Source organism: Vollenhovia emeryi, unplaced genomic scaffold (genome assembly GCF_000949405.1).
Source record: "Vollenhovia emeryi isolate VEMERY1.0 unplaced genomic scaffold, V.emery_V1.0 DF939431.1, whole genome shotgun sequence".
NCBI lineage: Eukaryota > Metazoa > Arthropoda > Insecta > Hymenoptera > Formicidae > Vollenhovia > Vollenhovia emeryi.
Window position 1 is genome coordinate 27,172 of NW_011966935.1, and position 16,929 is coordinate 44,100.

General features: G+C 35.5%; 3 protein-coding genes and 1 non-coding gene across 4 annotated transcripts; 2 read left to right on the plus strand and 2 right to left on the minus strand.

The window, feature by feature from the left end:
* Positions 1-6,790: 6,790 nt before the first annotated feature.
* LOC105557678 (putative transferase CAF17 homolog, mitochondrial) lies at positions 6,791-7,597 on the minus strand. Its single transcript, XM_012004988.1, has one exon. It carries the CDS (start codon positions 7,595-7,597, stop codon positions 6,791-6,793), a length of 807 nt encoding a protein of 268 aa, XP_011860378.1.
* Positions 7,598-7,753: 156 nt separating this feature from the next.
* LOC105557679 (10 kDa chaperonin, cyanelle-like) lies at positions 7,754-8,044 on the plus strand. The gene has a single exon (XM_012004989.1). It carries the CDS (start codon positions 7,754-7,756, stop codon positions 8,042-8,044), a length of 291 nt encoding a protein of 96 aa, XP_011860379.1.
* A 91-nt stretch (positions 8,045-8,135) lies between these two features.
* Positions 8,136-9,794, plus strand: LOC105557680 (chaperonin CPN60-like 1, mitochondrial). The gene has a single exon (XM_012004990.1). It carries the CDS (start codon positions 8,145-8,147, stop codon positions 9,792-9,794), a length of 1,650 nt encoding a protein of 549 aa, XP_011860380.1. The 5' UTR covers positions 8,136-8,144.
* A 5,817-nt stretch (positions 9,795-15,611) lies between these two features.
* On the minus strand, positions 15,612-15,684 carry Trnah-gug. The gene has a single exon. It is a non-coding gene; the product is annotated as a tRNA-His (tRNA).
* Between the last annotated feature and the right edge of the window lie 1,245 nt (positions 15,685-16,929).

Sequence of the window (16,929 nt, forward strand, 5' to 3'; positions counted from 1 at the left end):
AAACTTCCTTGACAAACTCCGCCAGCCCCCTTATTATGGTACTGGAGGTATTCATTTATCTTCAATCTGTGCAGATTAAACGACAACAGCATTACGTGATTGGCGTCTTATTTTTAATTTTTTGCACTATGCACACCTTATGTCTTCACAACATTTCTGGGTTTTTACCCATATAAGCTGAAACGCGCTTATAAAGCGTTTAAGACAGTATAGAACGCCGATTTGCAAGATTAGAGAGTGACAACTAGCTAACACGGGATTTCTTTTGCCTTTTTTTCTGCTTAGTAAATTTCTTAAACATTTGAACTAAGGTTAGTTGCAATTAAAAGCAGCTAAATTGCAGTGTTTAAGATTTAAAAAACGCCAAATACTGAAAATAGACAATGACCAGGGCTTCTTTTGCCTTTTTTTTCGTTTGGTAAATTTCTTAATGTTTACAGCTAAAGTAACTTAGGTTCACCGACAACCGTCATCCCGCAGCGGGATCTATGCTAAGAGATACCGCGAATGAATCGCGGTATGACGGTTAAGCAATTCGTCATTCCGCAGCGGGATCTATGTTAAGAGATACCGCGAATGAATCGCGGTATGACGTAGGGCTACAGGTGTCATGCCAGTGCTCCTTTTTTTGTCATCCGAGTAGCCCTCTTCTTGTCATCCCAGTGCGTGACACTGGGATCTAATTTTTTATGCAAAATTACTATATTTGCAAATAGATACAATTTGAAATAATTTATACTATGAAGTTACGAAATGAGATCCCAGTGTCACGCACTGGGATGACATCATAGAGGTGCTGGCCTGACAATCGTCATCCCGCAGCGGGATCTCTTGTTAGCGGATGAGATACCGCGAATGAATCGCGGTATGACGGTTAAGTAGGGTGTCATTCCAGCGCGTGACGCTGGAATCTAGTCTTTATTATGCAGCCACTTAGTTAAGTTTCCTGGATCCAAGTAGTCAGGGCACTGGGATGACATCACAGAGGCGCTGGCCTGACAATCGTCATCCCGCTGGTTGTTAGCGGCTAAGAGATACCGCGGCGGTATGACGTAGAATTTTACACTCACCAATTCAGTGCACAATCAATTTTTCTGGATCCCAGTGTCGAGCACTGGGATGACACCATTATAGAACGAACCAGTGTCAGCTACTTGGATGACAGAGAAGTCCAACCACAAAATAAACTAGTGAATTTTTTGAAAAGTATATAAAATTCAAGTTTAAGTAAATAGCATGGCACTTAGACTCATTCCAGATAACCTCAATATCAAGTTTAGTAAATATAGGGATTTGACTGCATTAATTAGCATTATTCTTATCATCTTTTCAATGCTCATTGTTGTGTTACGTGGAGTGAACTTAGGCATAGACTTTGCAGGCGGAATTTTGATAGAGATAAAATCTTCAGATGAGAATCACTCTATTCTCGATGCATTAAAAGAAAATGGTTTTACAGTGCAGAGTTCAAAAGCGGGTGATAATTTAGTCATGCATTTTAAAGATGAAGGAGATGAAGATAAAATCAAAAAGATAAAAAGCATACTAGAAGAAAAGCTAGGTAGCTCAATAAGTTATCGTAAAATAGACTATGTTGGCCCACAAATAAGCTCAACACAAATATTTGAAGGAATGTTATCCATATTGATCGCGATTGTTGGAATATTTTTTTACGTTTGGTTTAGATTTAATTGGCAATGTGGATTCAGTGGAATAACAGCACTGATTCATGACGTGGTTTTAATTGTTGGTTTTATTAGCCTAACTGGCATTGAGTTTAATATTTCATCAGTTGCAGCTCTCCTCACTGTCATTGGTTATTCAATCAATAACTCAGTAATTATATACGATCGGATTCGAGAGTATTGCAAAAGTGGTAAAAGTGGGCGGATGAGTGAGATAGTAGATGCAAGTATCAACTCTACATTATTTCGCACTATATTAACCTCGGGTACAACCCTTCTTGCTGCTCTTCCTTTGGCATTAATCTGCACAGATGCAGTGAGAGACTTCAGCTTGATCATTTTTTTTGGTATTTTGATTGGCACTTGTTCTGCAATATTTATTTCTGCTCCTATATTAACCTACAGGGCTTTGATAAGTAGATTGTAGAAGTGTTTAGTCGCGGTATAATATCAACTTATTATCTCTTATAGTGAAATGAAAATACCTTACAAAGCTCATTCCAAGTAGTGAATGAGACATAGAATGAGTGTTAACGCTCGCCTGCACATCATTAACTAAAAAATTCCCTATTTTAACCTGAGGAATGTGAATAACACCAGCTTTTATTTGACCTTTCGCAGTTTCATATATTTTAAAATCCTGAACATTTTGTAAGTTAATACCAACATGTAATGCGTCTTTTTGTAATAGAACAATATCGGTTGCTCCGGTATCAAGCAAAAACGTTATATTGCGATCATTGACCTGAGCCTGAATATAAAAGTGTCCATCGTATGATTTCGTAAATTCGATACTTCCACTATTCTGACCACTATTTTGAATTCTCCCTTTATATGGTAAAAAAGTACTGAGAAATCTGTCGCTTAGTTTGTCCCTTTGTGAATCAATAAGCATTGAAGTGGCGGCTATTATTAGTAACCAAATAACTAGATTTTTCACCGCGTTCATATTGTTAAAATTTGAAGCTATTAAAATAAATTTTAAAGATTAGCGTTAAAAGTTATTATTAAAAATAAGTAAATTTTATTGTTTTAGTACAATATTTAATATACACTTTAAGAAGATATGTTTGATTTAATTTCATGTCAGAAGCAAAAAGTTTAATTTTAGCAGCTATCCTTTCCATTTTGATCATGGTATCTTGGCGCATTATTTATGATAATTTTTTTAGTGCAAACCAAAACCAGCCATTGATTGAAAATATTGAACATATCGAATCTTTTAACGACCTTGCTCCTATAATACACCAAAATCGTTCTGAAATTATTAATTCTACTAGAGAACAGAGGGTTAGTTTAACTAATAACATGATTAAAGGATCAATTCCTTTGAAAGGTGCAAGGTTTGATGACTTAATCTTAACTAACTACCACTTAGAACCGAGTTCTTCTTCTCCACAAGTGGTGTTATTGTCACCTGCAGAATCAAAAGATGTATATTTCGCAGAATTTGGGTGGCTCGATCCGAATGAAAAGATTAAAGTTCCAGATTCTAAAACAGTCTGGCAAACAGATAAACTCAATCAAAAAGAGGTCAATTTATTTTGGGATAATGAAAATGGCATTTTATTTAGAATGAAAATTAGCCTTGACGATAACTACATGTTTAAAGTTGAGCAAATTATTGAAAACAATACAAAAGATAATGTAGCTTTGGTTCCTTATGGTAGAATTAACCGTAAACGTGACAATATCAACGAATCTTATTGGATATCCCATGAAGGAGTACTGGGTGCATTTGATAATAAACTAGAGGAGTGGACATATAAGGATATTTCCAAAAAACATTTAATAAAAGCAAGCACGAGTGAAAAAAATTGGTTTGGTTTTGCTGATAAATACTGGCTTACAGCCATCATACCTGAGAAATCTGATAAAATAAATGTAAGCATTAAACACACGAACGTTAATAATACTGATAAATTCCAAGTAGATTTTGTCAAACCTTACAAGAGCATACTTCCTGGCGCAAGTGTTTCTAATGTGAATTATTTTTTTGCTGGAGCAAAAAAGTTGAATTTACTGGATTCTTATAAGGATACTCTCAATATACCTTTATTTGATAAAGCTGTAGATTTTGGTGTTCTTTATTTTATAACCAAGCCAGTGTTTTTACTGCTTGAATATTTTAACTTCGTTTTAAAAAATTTTGGCTTAGCAATATTATTGCTAACTTTAGTAATCAAACTTTTGATGCTTCCCTTATCTAATAGATCATATATTTCGATGTTCAAGGTGAAAAGCCTGCAGCCTGAATTAACTCGTATAAAAGAGTTGTATAAAAATGACAGCTTAAAGCAGCACAAAGAGACAATTGCGTTGTTCAAGAGAAACAATGTAAACCCAATGTCGAGCATTTTTCCCATGCTAATACAAATACCGGTATTTTTTGCTCTATATAAAGTATTATTTGTTACTATAGAGATGAGGCATGCTCCTTTTTTTTTATGGATTAAGGATCTTTCAGCTCCTGACCCAACGAACATCTTTACATTATTTGGGTTGTTTAATTATAACTTTCCTATTTCTATAGGCATTTTACCTATAATTTTCGGTGCCACCATGATAATTCAGCAGAAGCTAAGTGAGAAAGATCAAACCAGTAAAGATGATATTCAAGTAAATGTTATGAAGTTTTTACCTTACATTTCTGTCTTTATTTTTTCTTCTTTTCCTGCCGGCCTGGTAATATATTGGATATTTAGTAATATTATAACTCTGATTCAACAATCATTAATAAAGTTGCTTTTAACAAGAAAAGTGGGGATGAATGTCGAAAATACTAATAGTTAATTCAATTTACCACGCTGAAATAGCGAACCTTTTGCTTGAAGGTGCAGTTGATAGATTAAAAGAAAGTCATGCAAGCTATGACATAATTGAAGTTCCTGGTGCATTTGAGATACCAGCTACAATTCTCTTTGCAGTAAAAAGCAAGAATGCTAATTATAACGGTTATTTAGCTCTTGGGTGCGTGATTCGCGGTGAAACCGATCACTATCAATATGTTTGTAAAGGAGTAATCGAAGGCTTAAATGAAGTTATTATGCATTATGCAGTACCCCTTGGTATGGGCGTAATTACCGTTGACAGCAAAGATAAAGCACTAATTAGAGCTTACAAAAACAAAAAGAACGTTGGTGGCCATGCAGCCTCAACTGTTTTGCATATGATAGATCTACACAATAAATTAAAATAATGGAGAAAAAACCAGTAGATAAAAAGTGGCGCATAAAAAGAAGTACGGCAAGATTTCTTGCTGTACAAATTGCTTATTCAAATATTTTTGTAAGTTACAACAAAAGCACTTTTAAATTGGAAAATTGTGAGCTTAAGGACTACATAAGTAAGTTGAAAGATATATTTGAATGTGAAGAATTTGAACATCAGTTCTTAGAAAACTTGTTATATAAGGTTATAAAAAGCAGTGAAGAATATGATAAAATAATAGAGTCTTATTTACATCCAAGCTGGTCCCTCTCACGGTTAAATCTTATAAGCTTATCTATCTTGCGTGTTGCAATATGTGAGTTGATTAATTGCGATACACCAGTTCCAGTTGTTATTAATGAGTATACTAACATTGCATCTGATTTACTTGATAAACCAAGCGAAATTGGTTTTATTAATGGGTTATTGGATAAGGCAAAAGATGCGGTTAAATTAAATAAAAATCCTTAGCAGCTTCTCACAACTATATAAAAGTTAAGGTAATTCCCATAATGAATTTGAGTAACCGGCACTAAAAAATAAAGAGGCAGGCTTAATCTACCTCTTTTATACTTAGCTGTCTAGTCTTTTCCTTTTCCTTTAGCAGCTTGTTCAACAATAAGTGAGCCTAAATAAGTGTTAACCCCTTTATTCTCCCCTTTGTTTAAACCTAATTCTTCCAATTGCTTTTCGTTATCACTTATTGAAACATATTCACCTTTATCGTTTTTCTTTGCTAGTGAGTTTATACCTAAGAACACAGTATCACCAAACGCCGCTTTACCATCACCAATTTCACCAGTAACATAGTAATCTTTGCCTTCTAAGCTGAAGTATATACGATATTCATCTTTTATAACTTCACCTTTTTCATTCTTGTTTTGGTTATTCGCTTTTATCTCTTCATGCACTTCTTTTGTTACTTGTAACATTACTTTATCATCCTTAACAACAATCTTCGAAGCTTTCAACTCAGATATTTCATTGTTTTTGCTGATAGCATATATTGCTAAATAAGTCAGCGCAGCAGCAAAAACTGCTAAAACGCCCATTCCAAGTGGTGTAGCTGCAAAAGCTGCTAGCTTGCAAGTTGAAGGCCTCCAAAGCGGTGTTGAAAGCATTGCTAATCCACCTATAACGTATATAGCAGTAAATGCAACAAATACAGTGTTTGCTTTGTGGAGCTGGCCACGATGATTTTTGAAAGTTAGCATAAACGACCTCATTTAATAAAATATTAATATGCTTAAATTGTGTATAAAAGAACTGTCATAGTCAAGCTTTTTCGTAAGTTACCTACCACTTGAGCCAAAGCCCCCTGCATTGCGGACGGTTTCTTCTGTGCAAAATTCTTCTCTGTCATCCCAAATTACCTGAGATACAGGAGAAATAAGGATTTGTGCAATCCTATCTCCTCTTTTTATCTCATACGACTGATTACTTAGATTAATTAGGCAAATTTTAACCTCACCTCGATAATCAGAGTCTATAGTGCCCGGAGAATTTAAGACAGTGATTCCATATTTTGCAGCAAGACCAGAACGTGGGCGGATTTGCCCCTCAAAACCGTTTGGTATTGCAATCACAATTCCAGTTGGAACAAGTAATCTCTCAAGTGGATTTAAAACAGCAGAGTCATTCAATGCAGCATAAAGATCCATACCAGCACTCTGCGTAGTTGCATAACATGGAAGAGACAAGTCTTCTCCGTGTGATAATCTTTTTATTTCTACTTTAATTTTACTTCTTTGCACTCCAATTTACCAACTATGAAGATTCAATTATAGCATGTAAATTGTATCTGCAAAAGTAATAAATGTTACATCGTAAATGATGTCATTCTAGTGCGTGACGCCAGGCCATAAAATAAGTTTTTCGTTTCTATATGCGCTACCTTAAGACTTCAACGTCTTAACGCACTTAACCCCATCGACATATAAATTTGCATGACTTTTTTGAGTATTAAGCAATGCAAGTCCAATGTTGTCTACACTAGAGCGCAGTTCCCCTATTTCCTCATTATTTTCATTTGTCACTTTAGTGCCAATATCTGGAAGTGTGTTATCCCCCTCAATAAGATAAAGTTTTCTTCTGAATATTTCTTGTCTGCTCATTCGATTTACGACTTCCTGACCTACATAACACCCCTTATTAAAGCTTATACCGTTTGCCTTATCGATTAAATATTGCAATGGGAACGATGAATTTTGTACCATATCTTTTGCTCCATCTGGGACAAGGTTTTTAATTCTAACTTTTTCATACTGAATAAAATCTCCAACCGGTTCTTTTATTTCATCTTTATGTATGATCCTCATTCCTAGCAGCTTGTGCCTTGGATCTTGAAAAATAACTTGTGACTTACTACTACACTCCGCCAACTTAGTATCAAACAAAACTCCAACCTTATATAGTGCACTAATATCTTTAATTTTCACTCTCAAATAAGTTTTAAGTAAATCTAGTTTCTCGATTATTTGCTGTAAGTGCACATTTTCGCACTCTAAGAAAATATATCTACCATATTCAATAAGAAAAAAATCATATAGGTATTTTCCCTGAGGGCTAAGCAATAAAGAGTAAATGGCTTTTTGGCTATCCAACTTATTAATATCATTGGTTATAATGCCTTGCAGAAAATCTCTAGTGTTAGGCCCATACAGCACTATTACACCACGACTTAAGAATGGTATATAACTCATGAAATCTCTATAAATAAACCCAAATTTTATTATATAACATTAGGCTCTTTATAGAAACTGCTTTTGGTGTGCATATTTTACAAACTCCAGCCCTTGAAATCTAACTTACGAGTATATATATAAAGTTATAGGTTAATTTGTTGAGAGGAAAAGCAAATGTCAAGTATAAGTTTAAATGTATTGGATGATAGCGTGCTGATCAAGCCTATTAGCGAGGAAAAGCAGGGTGGAATTATGCTTCCATCAAGTGCTGAAAAGAAACCTACTAAAGGTGAAATTGTAGCAACTGGTGAAGGTTCACGCAACTCAAATGGCGAACGTGTAGCTTTAACTGTAAAGGCTGGTGATAAAGTGTTCTATCGTCAATGGGCTGGTACAGAAATAGAACATAATGATGAAAAGCTTATCGTGATGAAAGAGTCCGATATACTTGCTGTCATTAAATAGCAGTCTTTATTTTACTAAACTGAAACAAAGCGCAACATGGCGCATTGTAAATGGTTTTATTATAGTTTTCTAAATTTTTTATTAACAAGAGGTGATAAAAATGACTAATGTAGTAGTATCAGGTGAGCAGTTGCAAGAAGCCTTTCGTGAAGTCGCAGCAATAGTGGATTCAACGGTAGCAATAACTGCGGGGCCTAGAGGAAAAACAGTAGGGATTAATAAGCCCTATGGAGCACCAGAAATTACAAAAGATGGTTATAAGGTGATGAAGGGTATCAAGCCTGAAAAACCACTAAATGCTGCAATAGCAAGCATCTTTGCCCAAAGTTGTTCTCAATGTAACGACAAAGTTGGTGATGGTACAACGACGTGCTCAATATTAACTAGCAACATGATAATGGAAGCTTCAAAATCAATTGCTGCTGGAAACGATCGTGTTGGTATTAAAAACGGAATACAGAAGGCGAAAGACGTAATATTAAAGGAAATTACGTCAATGTCTCGTACAATTTCTCTAGAGAAAATGGATGAAGTAGCGCAAGTTGCGATAATCTCTGCAAATGGTGATAAGGATATAGGTAACAGTATTGCTGATTCCGTGAAAAAAGTTGGAAAAGAGGGTGTAATAACCGTTGAAGAAAGTAAAGGTTCAAAAGAGTTAGAAGTTGAGCTGACTACTGGCATGCAATTTGATCGCGGTTATCTCTCTCCGTATTTTATTACAAATAATGAAAAAATGATCGTGGAGCTTGATAATCCTTATCTATTAATTACAGAGAAAAAATTAAATATTATTCAACCTTTACTTCCTATTCTTGAAGCTGTTGTTAAATCTGGTAAACCTTTGGTTATTATTGCAGAGGATATCGAAGGTGAAGCATTAAGCACTTTAGTTATCAATAAATTGCGTGGTGGTTTAAAAGTTGCTGCAGTAAAAGCTCCAGGTTTTGGTGACAGAAGAAAGGAGATGCTTGAAGACATAGCAACTTTGACTGGTGCTAAGTACGTCATAAAAGATGAACTTGGAATCAAGATGGAAGATCTGACACTTGATGATCTTGGTACTGCTAAAAATGTTAAAATTACTAAAGATAATACCACAGTTGTCAGCGAAAATAGCGATTCTGACAGTGTAAAAGCTAGAATCGAGCAGATCAAATCTCAAATTGAAACTTCAACTTCTGATTATGATAAAGAAAAGCTAAGAGAACGTTTAGCGAAATTATCAGGTGGTGTTGCTGTGCTAAAAGTTGGTGGAGCAACTGAAGTGGAAGTTAAAGAACGTAGAGATAGAGTTGAAGATGCGCTGCATGCAACAAGAGCTGCAATTGAAGAAGGCATAGTTCCAGGTGGTGGAGTTGCACTTCTTTATGCTTCATCTGTTCTCGACAAATTAAAAGGTGCAAGTGACGAAGAGCAAATAGGTATAAACATTATCAAGAAAGTTCTCAGTGCTCCAATTAGAAGGTTAGTTAAAAATGCTGGTCTCGAATCTGCTGTTATCATTGACTATTTGATTAAGCAGAATGATAAAGAGCTTATATACAACGTTGAGGCTATGAATTACGCTAATGCATTTACAGCTGGTGTGATTGATCCAGCAAAAGTGGTGCGTATTGCTTTTGAAACAGCGATATCTGTTGCGAGTGTGCTGATTACTACTGAATCTATGATAGTTGATGTACCAAGCAAAGAAAATGCTTCATCTCCTATGGGCGCAGGAGAAATGGGTGGCATGGGTGGATTCTGAGTAGAGTGAAGCCGTGGAGCAATTGCTCCACGGTAGTTCCAAAAAATCTCACATTTTACTATTCATTAAAGGTAATACGTTTGGTGCAGAAAGGCACTGCTGTTTGCATCTGTTTCATCCCTTTATATTGTGGTTGTCTAATAACAAAAAGGCAGCATAAGAAAACTATAACCCCTGGTGTATTTATACTATAGCTGACCCAAACAACACGTCATACCGCGATTCATTTACGGTATCTCTTGGCATAGATCCCGCTAACACGTAGCGGTATGACGAGCTTATTGTCATGCTGCCGCGAACCGTCATACCGCCGCGGTATCTCATCCGCTAACACGTAGCAGGACGACAGCAATCCTACGTCATACCGCGATTCATTCGCGGTATCTCGGCATAGATTCCGCTAACAAGTAGCGGAATGACGAATTTGTCGTTTTTCAGATTGTCGTAAGTCAGTTTAGCTATAGCATAACGCTATATTAATAAATAATCTATATAATGCTATTAAATATAATACTTAAAATCTAAATCACTTTCTCTATAAAAGAAGAAATTTGCCTTAATGAGAATACATATATATTTAATATTGTTTTTATTTTTCTCTTGCACCCAACTATATGCTGACGAGGAAATTGCAAAATTTGATTTACTTATTGGCGAGATAAATGAAGCAAGCCTCACTCTTAAAGGTGCAATAAAGGTTACAGTAGAACCAGGCTGGCACATATATTATAAAGATCCTGGAGATTTCGGTCTTCCCACTTCTTTTGACTGTAAGGGTAACACATTAAACATAGATATTTACTGGCCTACTCCAAAGGAACATAGAGATAAAGTAGGAAGAGAGATATTTATCAGTAACGTATATAAGGATATGGTATTATTTCCCTTTAAGATGAATGTGTTTTCAAATCAAGGGTATATTGACCTTAACTTCCATATAAATTATGCGATATGTCAAGATAGGTGCATCCCTAAAAATGTTGAGATAAAAACCAGGCAACCACTAAAGGATTTTATAGATTATGATATCAATAAACTTATAAATGAGTGGTATGAAAAATAGGGTTCTCATGGGGTAGGTGTCATTCCAGTGCGTGACACTGGAATCTCATTTACTTTTTTGTTCACTATGTGAGGAACTTGGGCCTACAAGTATATAAACATAATGGTTTCGCATAAAAAATTTAGATCCCAGTGTCACGCACTGGGATGACAAGAAAGGAGCGCTAGGATGGCAGAAAGGAGCGCTAGGATGACAGAAAGGGGTGCTAGGATGACAGGAACGAAGTCATACGAACTCTAATAGAAAATAGGTTAGGTATTTTCAATTTTTGTTGTATACTTAAATAAAAATCTCACTTTTACAGATGGATACAGTAAAGTTTGTTTTATTACTGCCAACAATATTACTCATGCTAGTTGCTGGTGTTCACCTATCGGCTAAACTAAAATGGCTACAGATATTTAGATTGCCGTACGCCCTTTCACTCATTGGAGTTAAAAGAGGGGAAAATAAATTTTCTTCTATAGCCGCCCTGTTTACAATCTTAGGGGGAAATTTAGGAGTAGGAAACATTTCAGGAACTGCTGTTGCTCTAAAAACCGGAGGACCGGGCTCTATCTTATGGATGGCAATAATTATTGTTATCACTTCTGTGATAAAATATGTCACTTGTTATCTAAGTATAAAAACCAGAAAGGAAAAGAACGGACGGTTTATAGGTGGCCCTGTAGCCTACATGGCTGATGCATTTAATTCTAGAAAAGCTACAATTGTGTTTCTGGTTGTTATGATGATGGTTTCAATAACAGTTGGTAACCTTGTTCAGGTAAATTCTCTATCAATACCACTTAACATGATAGATGTGCCTGTAGTCATTGGTGGCATTGTAATGGCCATAATATTTTTTGTTGTTACAGTTCTCAGCTTAAAAAAAATTAAAATTTTTATATCGGCTATGATACCAATAATGACGGTAAGTTACCTCATACTTTGCGGTATCATATTATTTAAGTTTAGTGAAAATATCCTTCCTTCTCTAAAATTAATAACAAGCAGTTTTTTTACAACTAGTAGCTTTAACTCTGGTTTATCTCTAGGTTTGATTTTAGAAATGTTGACTATTATTCAAGTCGGAACTTTGCGAGGTATTTTTGCAACAGATATAGGGCTTGGCCTCGAAGGAATCGTGCACTCTTCAATTGTTCCTAAGAAAAATAATAATAAATTTATTATTGAACAGAGCCTAATCACAATAATATCGCCTTTTATAGTTGCATTCATAGTGTTTATTACAACAATGGTACTGCTTGTCACAGATTCTTGGGTCACTGATTTAGAGAGTACTAACATGTGCATATTTGCTTTTAGAAAAGCTATGAATTGGCCCTATATTGACTATTTAATTATGGCCATAATGTTTTGTTTTGCCTTTACTACTATTTTTACTTGGTTTTTTTGCTCAAAACAGACAATACGCTATGTGTCTATGGATAATAAATACACTAAAATCTGGATTGTAATTTTTACCATGATCATTCCGCTTGGTGCGATGGGTAAAATCCGGTTGCTATGGGACGTTGCTGATATCTCGATTGCTGCTTTGTTATTTATCAACATACTCGCTATACTCAAGCTAACTTCTAAAGATCCAGAAGTGTTTACTGTGAGCAACAGATATTTAAAATTAGGCGCCAACTAAAAGTTGCCATCTGAGTAACAATACAACCTTCCTTAATAAAAATTCAACCAATGCTCATAATAATTATATTAGCTAGTATTAGCTAGAACTAAAGGCAGAGGGTTATTAGTGAGGGGTATATGGATACACAACAAGAACACATTTATAATGAGCGCATTCAAGAATTTTTTCCTTTATTTGATAAAAAGGACGACCAAATTTATAATGCTAGAGTTGATTTTAACACAGTAAAGTTTTTAACAGAATGCACCAATTGGGATTGGAACGAAGATAAAGACAAAAATAAAGCATGTGGAGTTATTCTTCAGGAATGCAACAAGATAAAGAAAGCCGAACAAAAGCTCGAAAGTGAAGTTAAAAAAAGGTTGAAAGAGTATGTTGATGATGTTGCAGGAGTTTCAATATACGGTAATCACGCAAGTATTACGCTGGGAGATAACAAAAAAGAGTTTAAAATCAGCGAATTTTTAAATAGTGATTTTTGTCAGAAGAATGGAATCTCGGGGTTTTCAACATTGCATAGCGATGGAAAGAGCGGAATGCATGGTTTTGTTGCCGAGGAAGGAGGGAAAAAAATAAGACATTATGTCGTAACTGATGGTTCATATGAAATGACTTTAAAGTGGTATGCGGAGGGGAAAGAATGTGAGATCAAAATTAAGATTGATGCTAACGGTGTAGACCTTGTTAAAGGTGATGATTTTTCTCTAGAACGGTTAGAAGCAAACAGAGATGTAAAAATAGGTGGTTTATTCTTGCATGAAATAGAATTCAGGGAAAAAGGACAAGGAAAATCAAATGAAGTGGAACACGACGGACAAGATAATCAAGCCCTTAAAAAGTCATTTGAAACTTTCATAGGAAGTGATATTAGTAGAGGTGTTGGCATTCAAGCTACTGATACAACTCGAGGAATTGGTTCTCAAACTACTATACCACGATCTGATAGTGAAAATGATTTAGGCTACGAAAGTCAAGGGGAGAGTTCTCAGAACAAAAAAACCCCTCCACCAGTGCCAACTGGAACTAGTTCGCTTCCACCTAAAAAAGATGTTTTCGATGAGCAAGGGGGAAGCAAACTTGGAAGCCGAAAACCAGATAGAAGTGAGCAAATACCTAATAATCAGCAACAACCTGAAATCCCGCAACAAGAAGGAAATAGCAAAAGCGCTCTATTACAAGAGATCAGGAATTTCAAGAAAAACAACTTAAGGCACACTGATGTTGATGATAGAGAAGCATCAATAGAAAGAAGCAAAGAAAATAACCCATGGAAGAAACTCAAGGATAAAATTCCTTATTCACCTTTTTCAGATATGCACGAACACAACAGTGATAACCGTGGTGCTAGTGATGCTGAGTGGGAAGAAAGTAAACAGCCACTTTCTGTTCCAAAACCCAATAGCAAAAGTGACTCGGGCTATTCACCTCAAATTCATGCTCAATCTCAAGTAGATCCTGAGCAGTCAAAGAGGAGCTTAGAGAACATTGAACAAAGTAACCAAACTCTACCTGAAAATCTTCTTAAAGAAATCAGAGATAGATCACAGAAAGATAATAGAGGATTAAGGCAAGTTGATCCTACTGATAAACTGCCACAAGATAAAGAAGATGGGTTGCAAAAAAACGATTTAGCAGATGTAAAAACAGTAGAAGGTCCAACTGTTAGTGTCTCTGCTTCAACACCAAATAGTATAAGTGATTCAGGCTATTCATCTCCAATTCATGCTAATCATGAACAATCTCGAGTAAATCCTGGACAGTTAAAAGCGAGCCTAATGAATGTTGAACAAAGAGATGACACTCTACTTACGGAATTTACCAGTAAGTTGGATAAAGAAACTCAGAAGTTCCCACTAAAACCGGTGGATCAGAAAGAAATGAGCGAACAAACCAAAGAACATTTATTAGCAACTGGATTGCTAAAAGGAAATGCAGCGGAGACAAAAATAAACGATTCAGGCTACTCATCTCCAACTTATACTAGCCACTATAATTTTCAGGTAAGTCCTGAACAACTAGGGAAGAGATTAGAAACCATTGAATCAAAAAAAGAAGATACATTAGAAAAATTGAATAAAGGTTTGAAAGAACCTTCACAACAGGCTACTAAAACTAAAGATTTATCCTTAGACAGTATGTTGGAAAAAATAAAAGAAGGTAAACAATATGATCCTGTACGTAAGTTATTAGAAAGAAAAGTGGCAGAACAAGAAAATGATAATACTAATCTGACTATAGACAAAAATAGCGAACTATATAAATTGCTAGAAAAAGATGCAGCACAATTGAAAGTTGGAGTAATAGAAGAAGAAAGAAAAGATACTTTAACAGAACACACTTATGGTTATGATCGCAATAGAATTGCATTAGCTAACAGAAATAAAAGGCCACTGGGTTGGGCTAAACGTATTGCTGAGTCACAAGAAAGAGATACTAATAAAAGTATTTTGATGTAAATTGAGGTTAGGGAATGTTCAAAAAAGTGTGTCAAACCGCATTTTTAACTCAACTCAATTTTCAATCTACCAGGAAAGAAAATATCAAGTTGAGATATAGTTAAAGCCCAATTAGGTATAGCCATAGTGGGAGTGTTAAATAAACTATTCATACCCCTCCCCTTTTGAAGGAAAAATTCTTTCAACTATAGGTGATATAATATATTCATTCACTTTTTCAGCAGCAAGTAGTGTAGCCACGGTTGCAAACATCCCTGCAATTGGCGCTATGACTCCTATTGTTGCACCTGCTAAAGCTGCAGAGCCCAGTCCAAGCATTGCACCAGGAAAAATAGTAGTTGCGGCTGCAGCAAGGCCAACTCCAATTGCAGCGCTTGCAACGCAAAAACAAGTAAGGAGGAAAAGTACTTCTTTGGAGAATCCTCCTTTTTTTACAACATCGTGCATACAATATGCAGCGAATAATATTGCAGGAACGGCAGCAACAATTCCACCTATAACCAAAGGTGACAAAGCTGTGAAACTCAACCCCAAACCTATAAGTGCACCTGTTACTGCACCTAAAAGTATTAACCCTTTTTTATCCATACAACCTCTCTAATTAATTGATATATTACCATTTGTTCATATCTCCGTCAAGCAGAAAATTTTAGTGGGGCGAGCGACCAGGATTGAACTGGCGACATTCAGTACCACAAACTGACGCTCTACCAACTGAGCTACGCCCGCCAAGATATAAAATATCTAACATACGAGCGCAAATAGTCAATTGATTATTTAACTCTCCTTTTGCAGAGGGTTTTAAGTTTAGCCAATAAATATTTTCATTGATACTTTTACTATTATAGTTAATTGTATTGATACTAATGAAGTAGTGGTATGTTTAAAAGTATTTTCACATTTAGTTTTTTTACAGCTATTTCAAGGATCTCAGGGTTAATAAGAGATGTATTGATTGCTACGGTTATTGGTGCAAACTCTCTTGCAGACATATTTTTTTCTTCGTTTCGCTTTGCCAATCTATTTCGCGCATTTTTTGCAGAGGGAGCATTTACCACGTCCTTTATACCGTTATATTCAACAGAATCACATGATAATAAGAAGGCATTTAATTTTGCAAGTGGTGTAATATCCATTACGTTTATTATCTTAGTAATTTTTTGCCTTATCATGCAAACTTTCTCTCCTTATATGATTCAAATTTTTGCTCCTGGATTTGACCAAAGTAAGTTTACCCTTACTGTTACTTTATCAAGAATTATGATGCCCTACATAATTTTTGTGTCAATTGCATCACTAATTGGTGGAATGCTGCAAGTAAAGCAGCATTTCGCTTCAACAGCTATTGCACCAATCGTTTTGAATCTCTGTTTAATCATCAGTTTATTTGTGCCTTATATAAAAACCTCAGCGCACAACCTTTCTATAGCTGTGCTAATCGGAGGGATTTTACAGTTACTTCTGATACTGTTTAGTGCATACAAGTTAAAGGCAGCTTTTTCTTTTAGCCTTGAATTAAGCAATGAAGTAAGGTTGTTTTGTAAGCGTGTAATACCTGCAACTATCAACAATTGTGTAATACAAATAAGTGTATGGATTGACACAATCATGGCGAGTTTTATACCAAATGCGGTGTCCTATATATATTATGCCGATAGACTAAATCAACTACCGCAGGGAATAATCGGTACTGCAATCGGTACAGTGCTTCTTCCTTTAATTTCAAAACAGGTGAATAATACTGAAAATATAGTCAAAATACAGAACAAGGCTCTCAACATAGGATTAATGTTAATTATGCCAACAACTGCTGCCTTTATCATTATTCCCGACATAATTTTACTTACGCTTTTTTCTTACGGCCGGTTTGATTATTATGCAGTGCAGCAAACTGCTCCCACGTTAATAGCATTTTCTCTTTCTTTACCTGCATTTATTATAAATAAAGTATTGCTACCCACATTTTTTGCTAAA

Coding starts and splice junctions, on each gene's coding strand:
- LOC105557680 (XM_012004990.1), top strand. CDS start 8,145: ATGACTAATGTAGTAGTATCAGGTGAGCAGTTGCAAGAAGCCTTTCGT.
- LOC105557679 (XM_012004989.1), top strand. CDS start 7,754: ATGTCAAGTATAAGTTTAAATGTATTGGATGATAGCGTGCTGATCAAG.
- LOC105557678 (XM_012004988.1), bottom strand. CDS start 7,597: ATGAGTTATATACCATTCTTAAGTCGTGGTGTAATAGTGCTGTATGGG.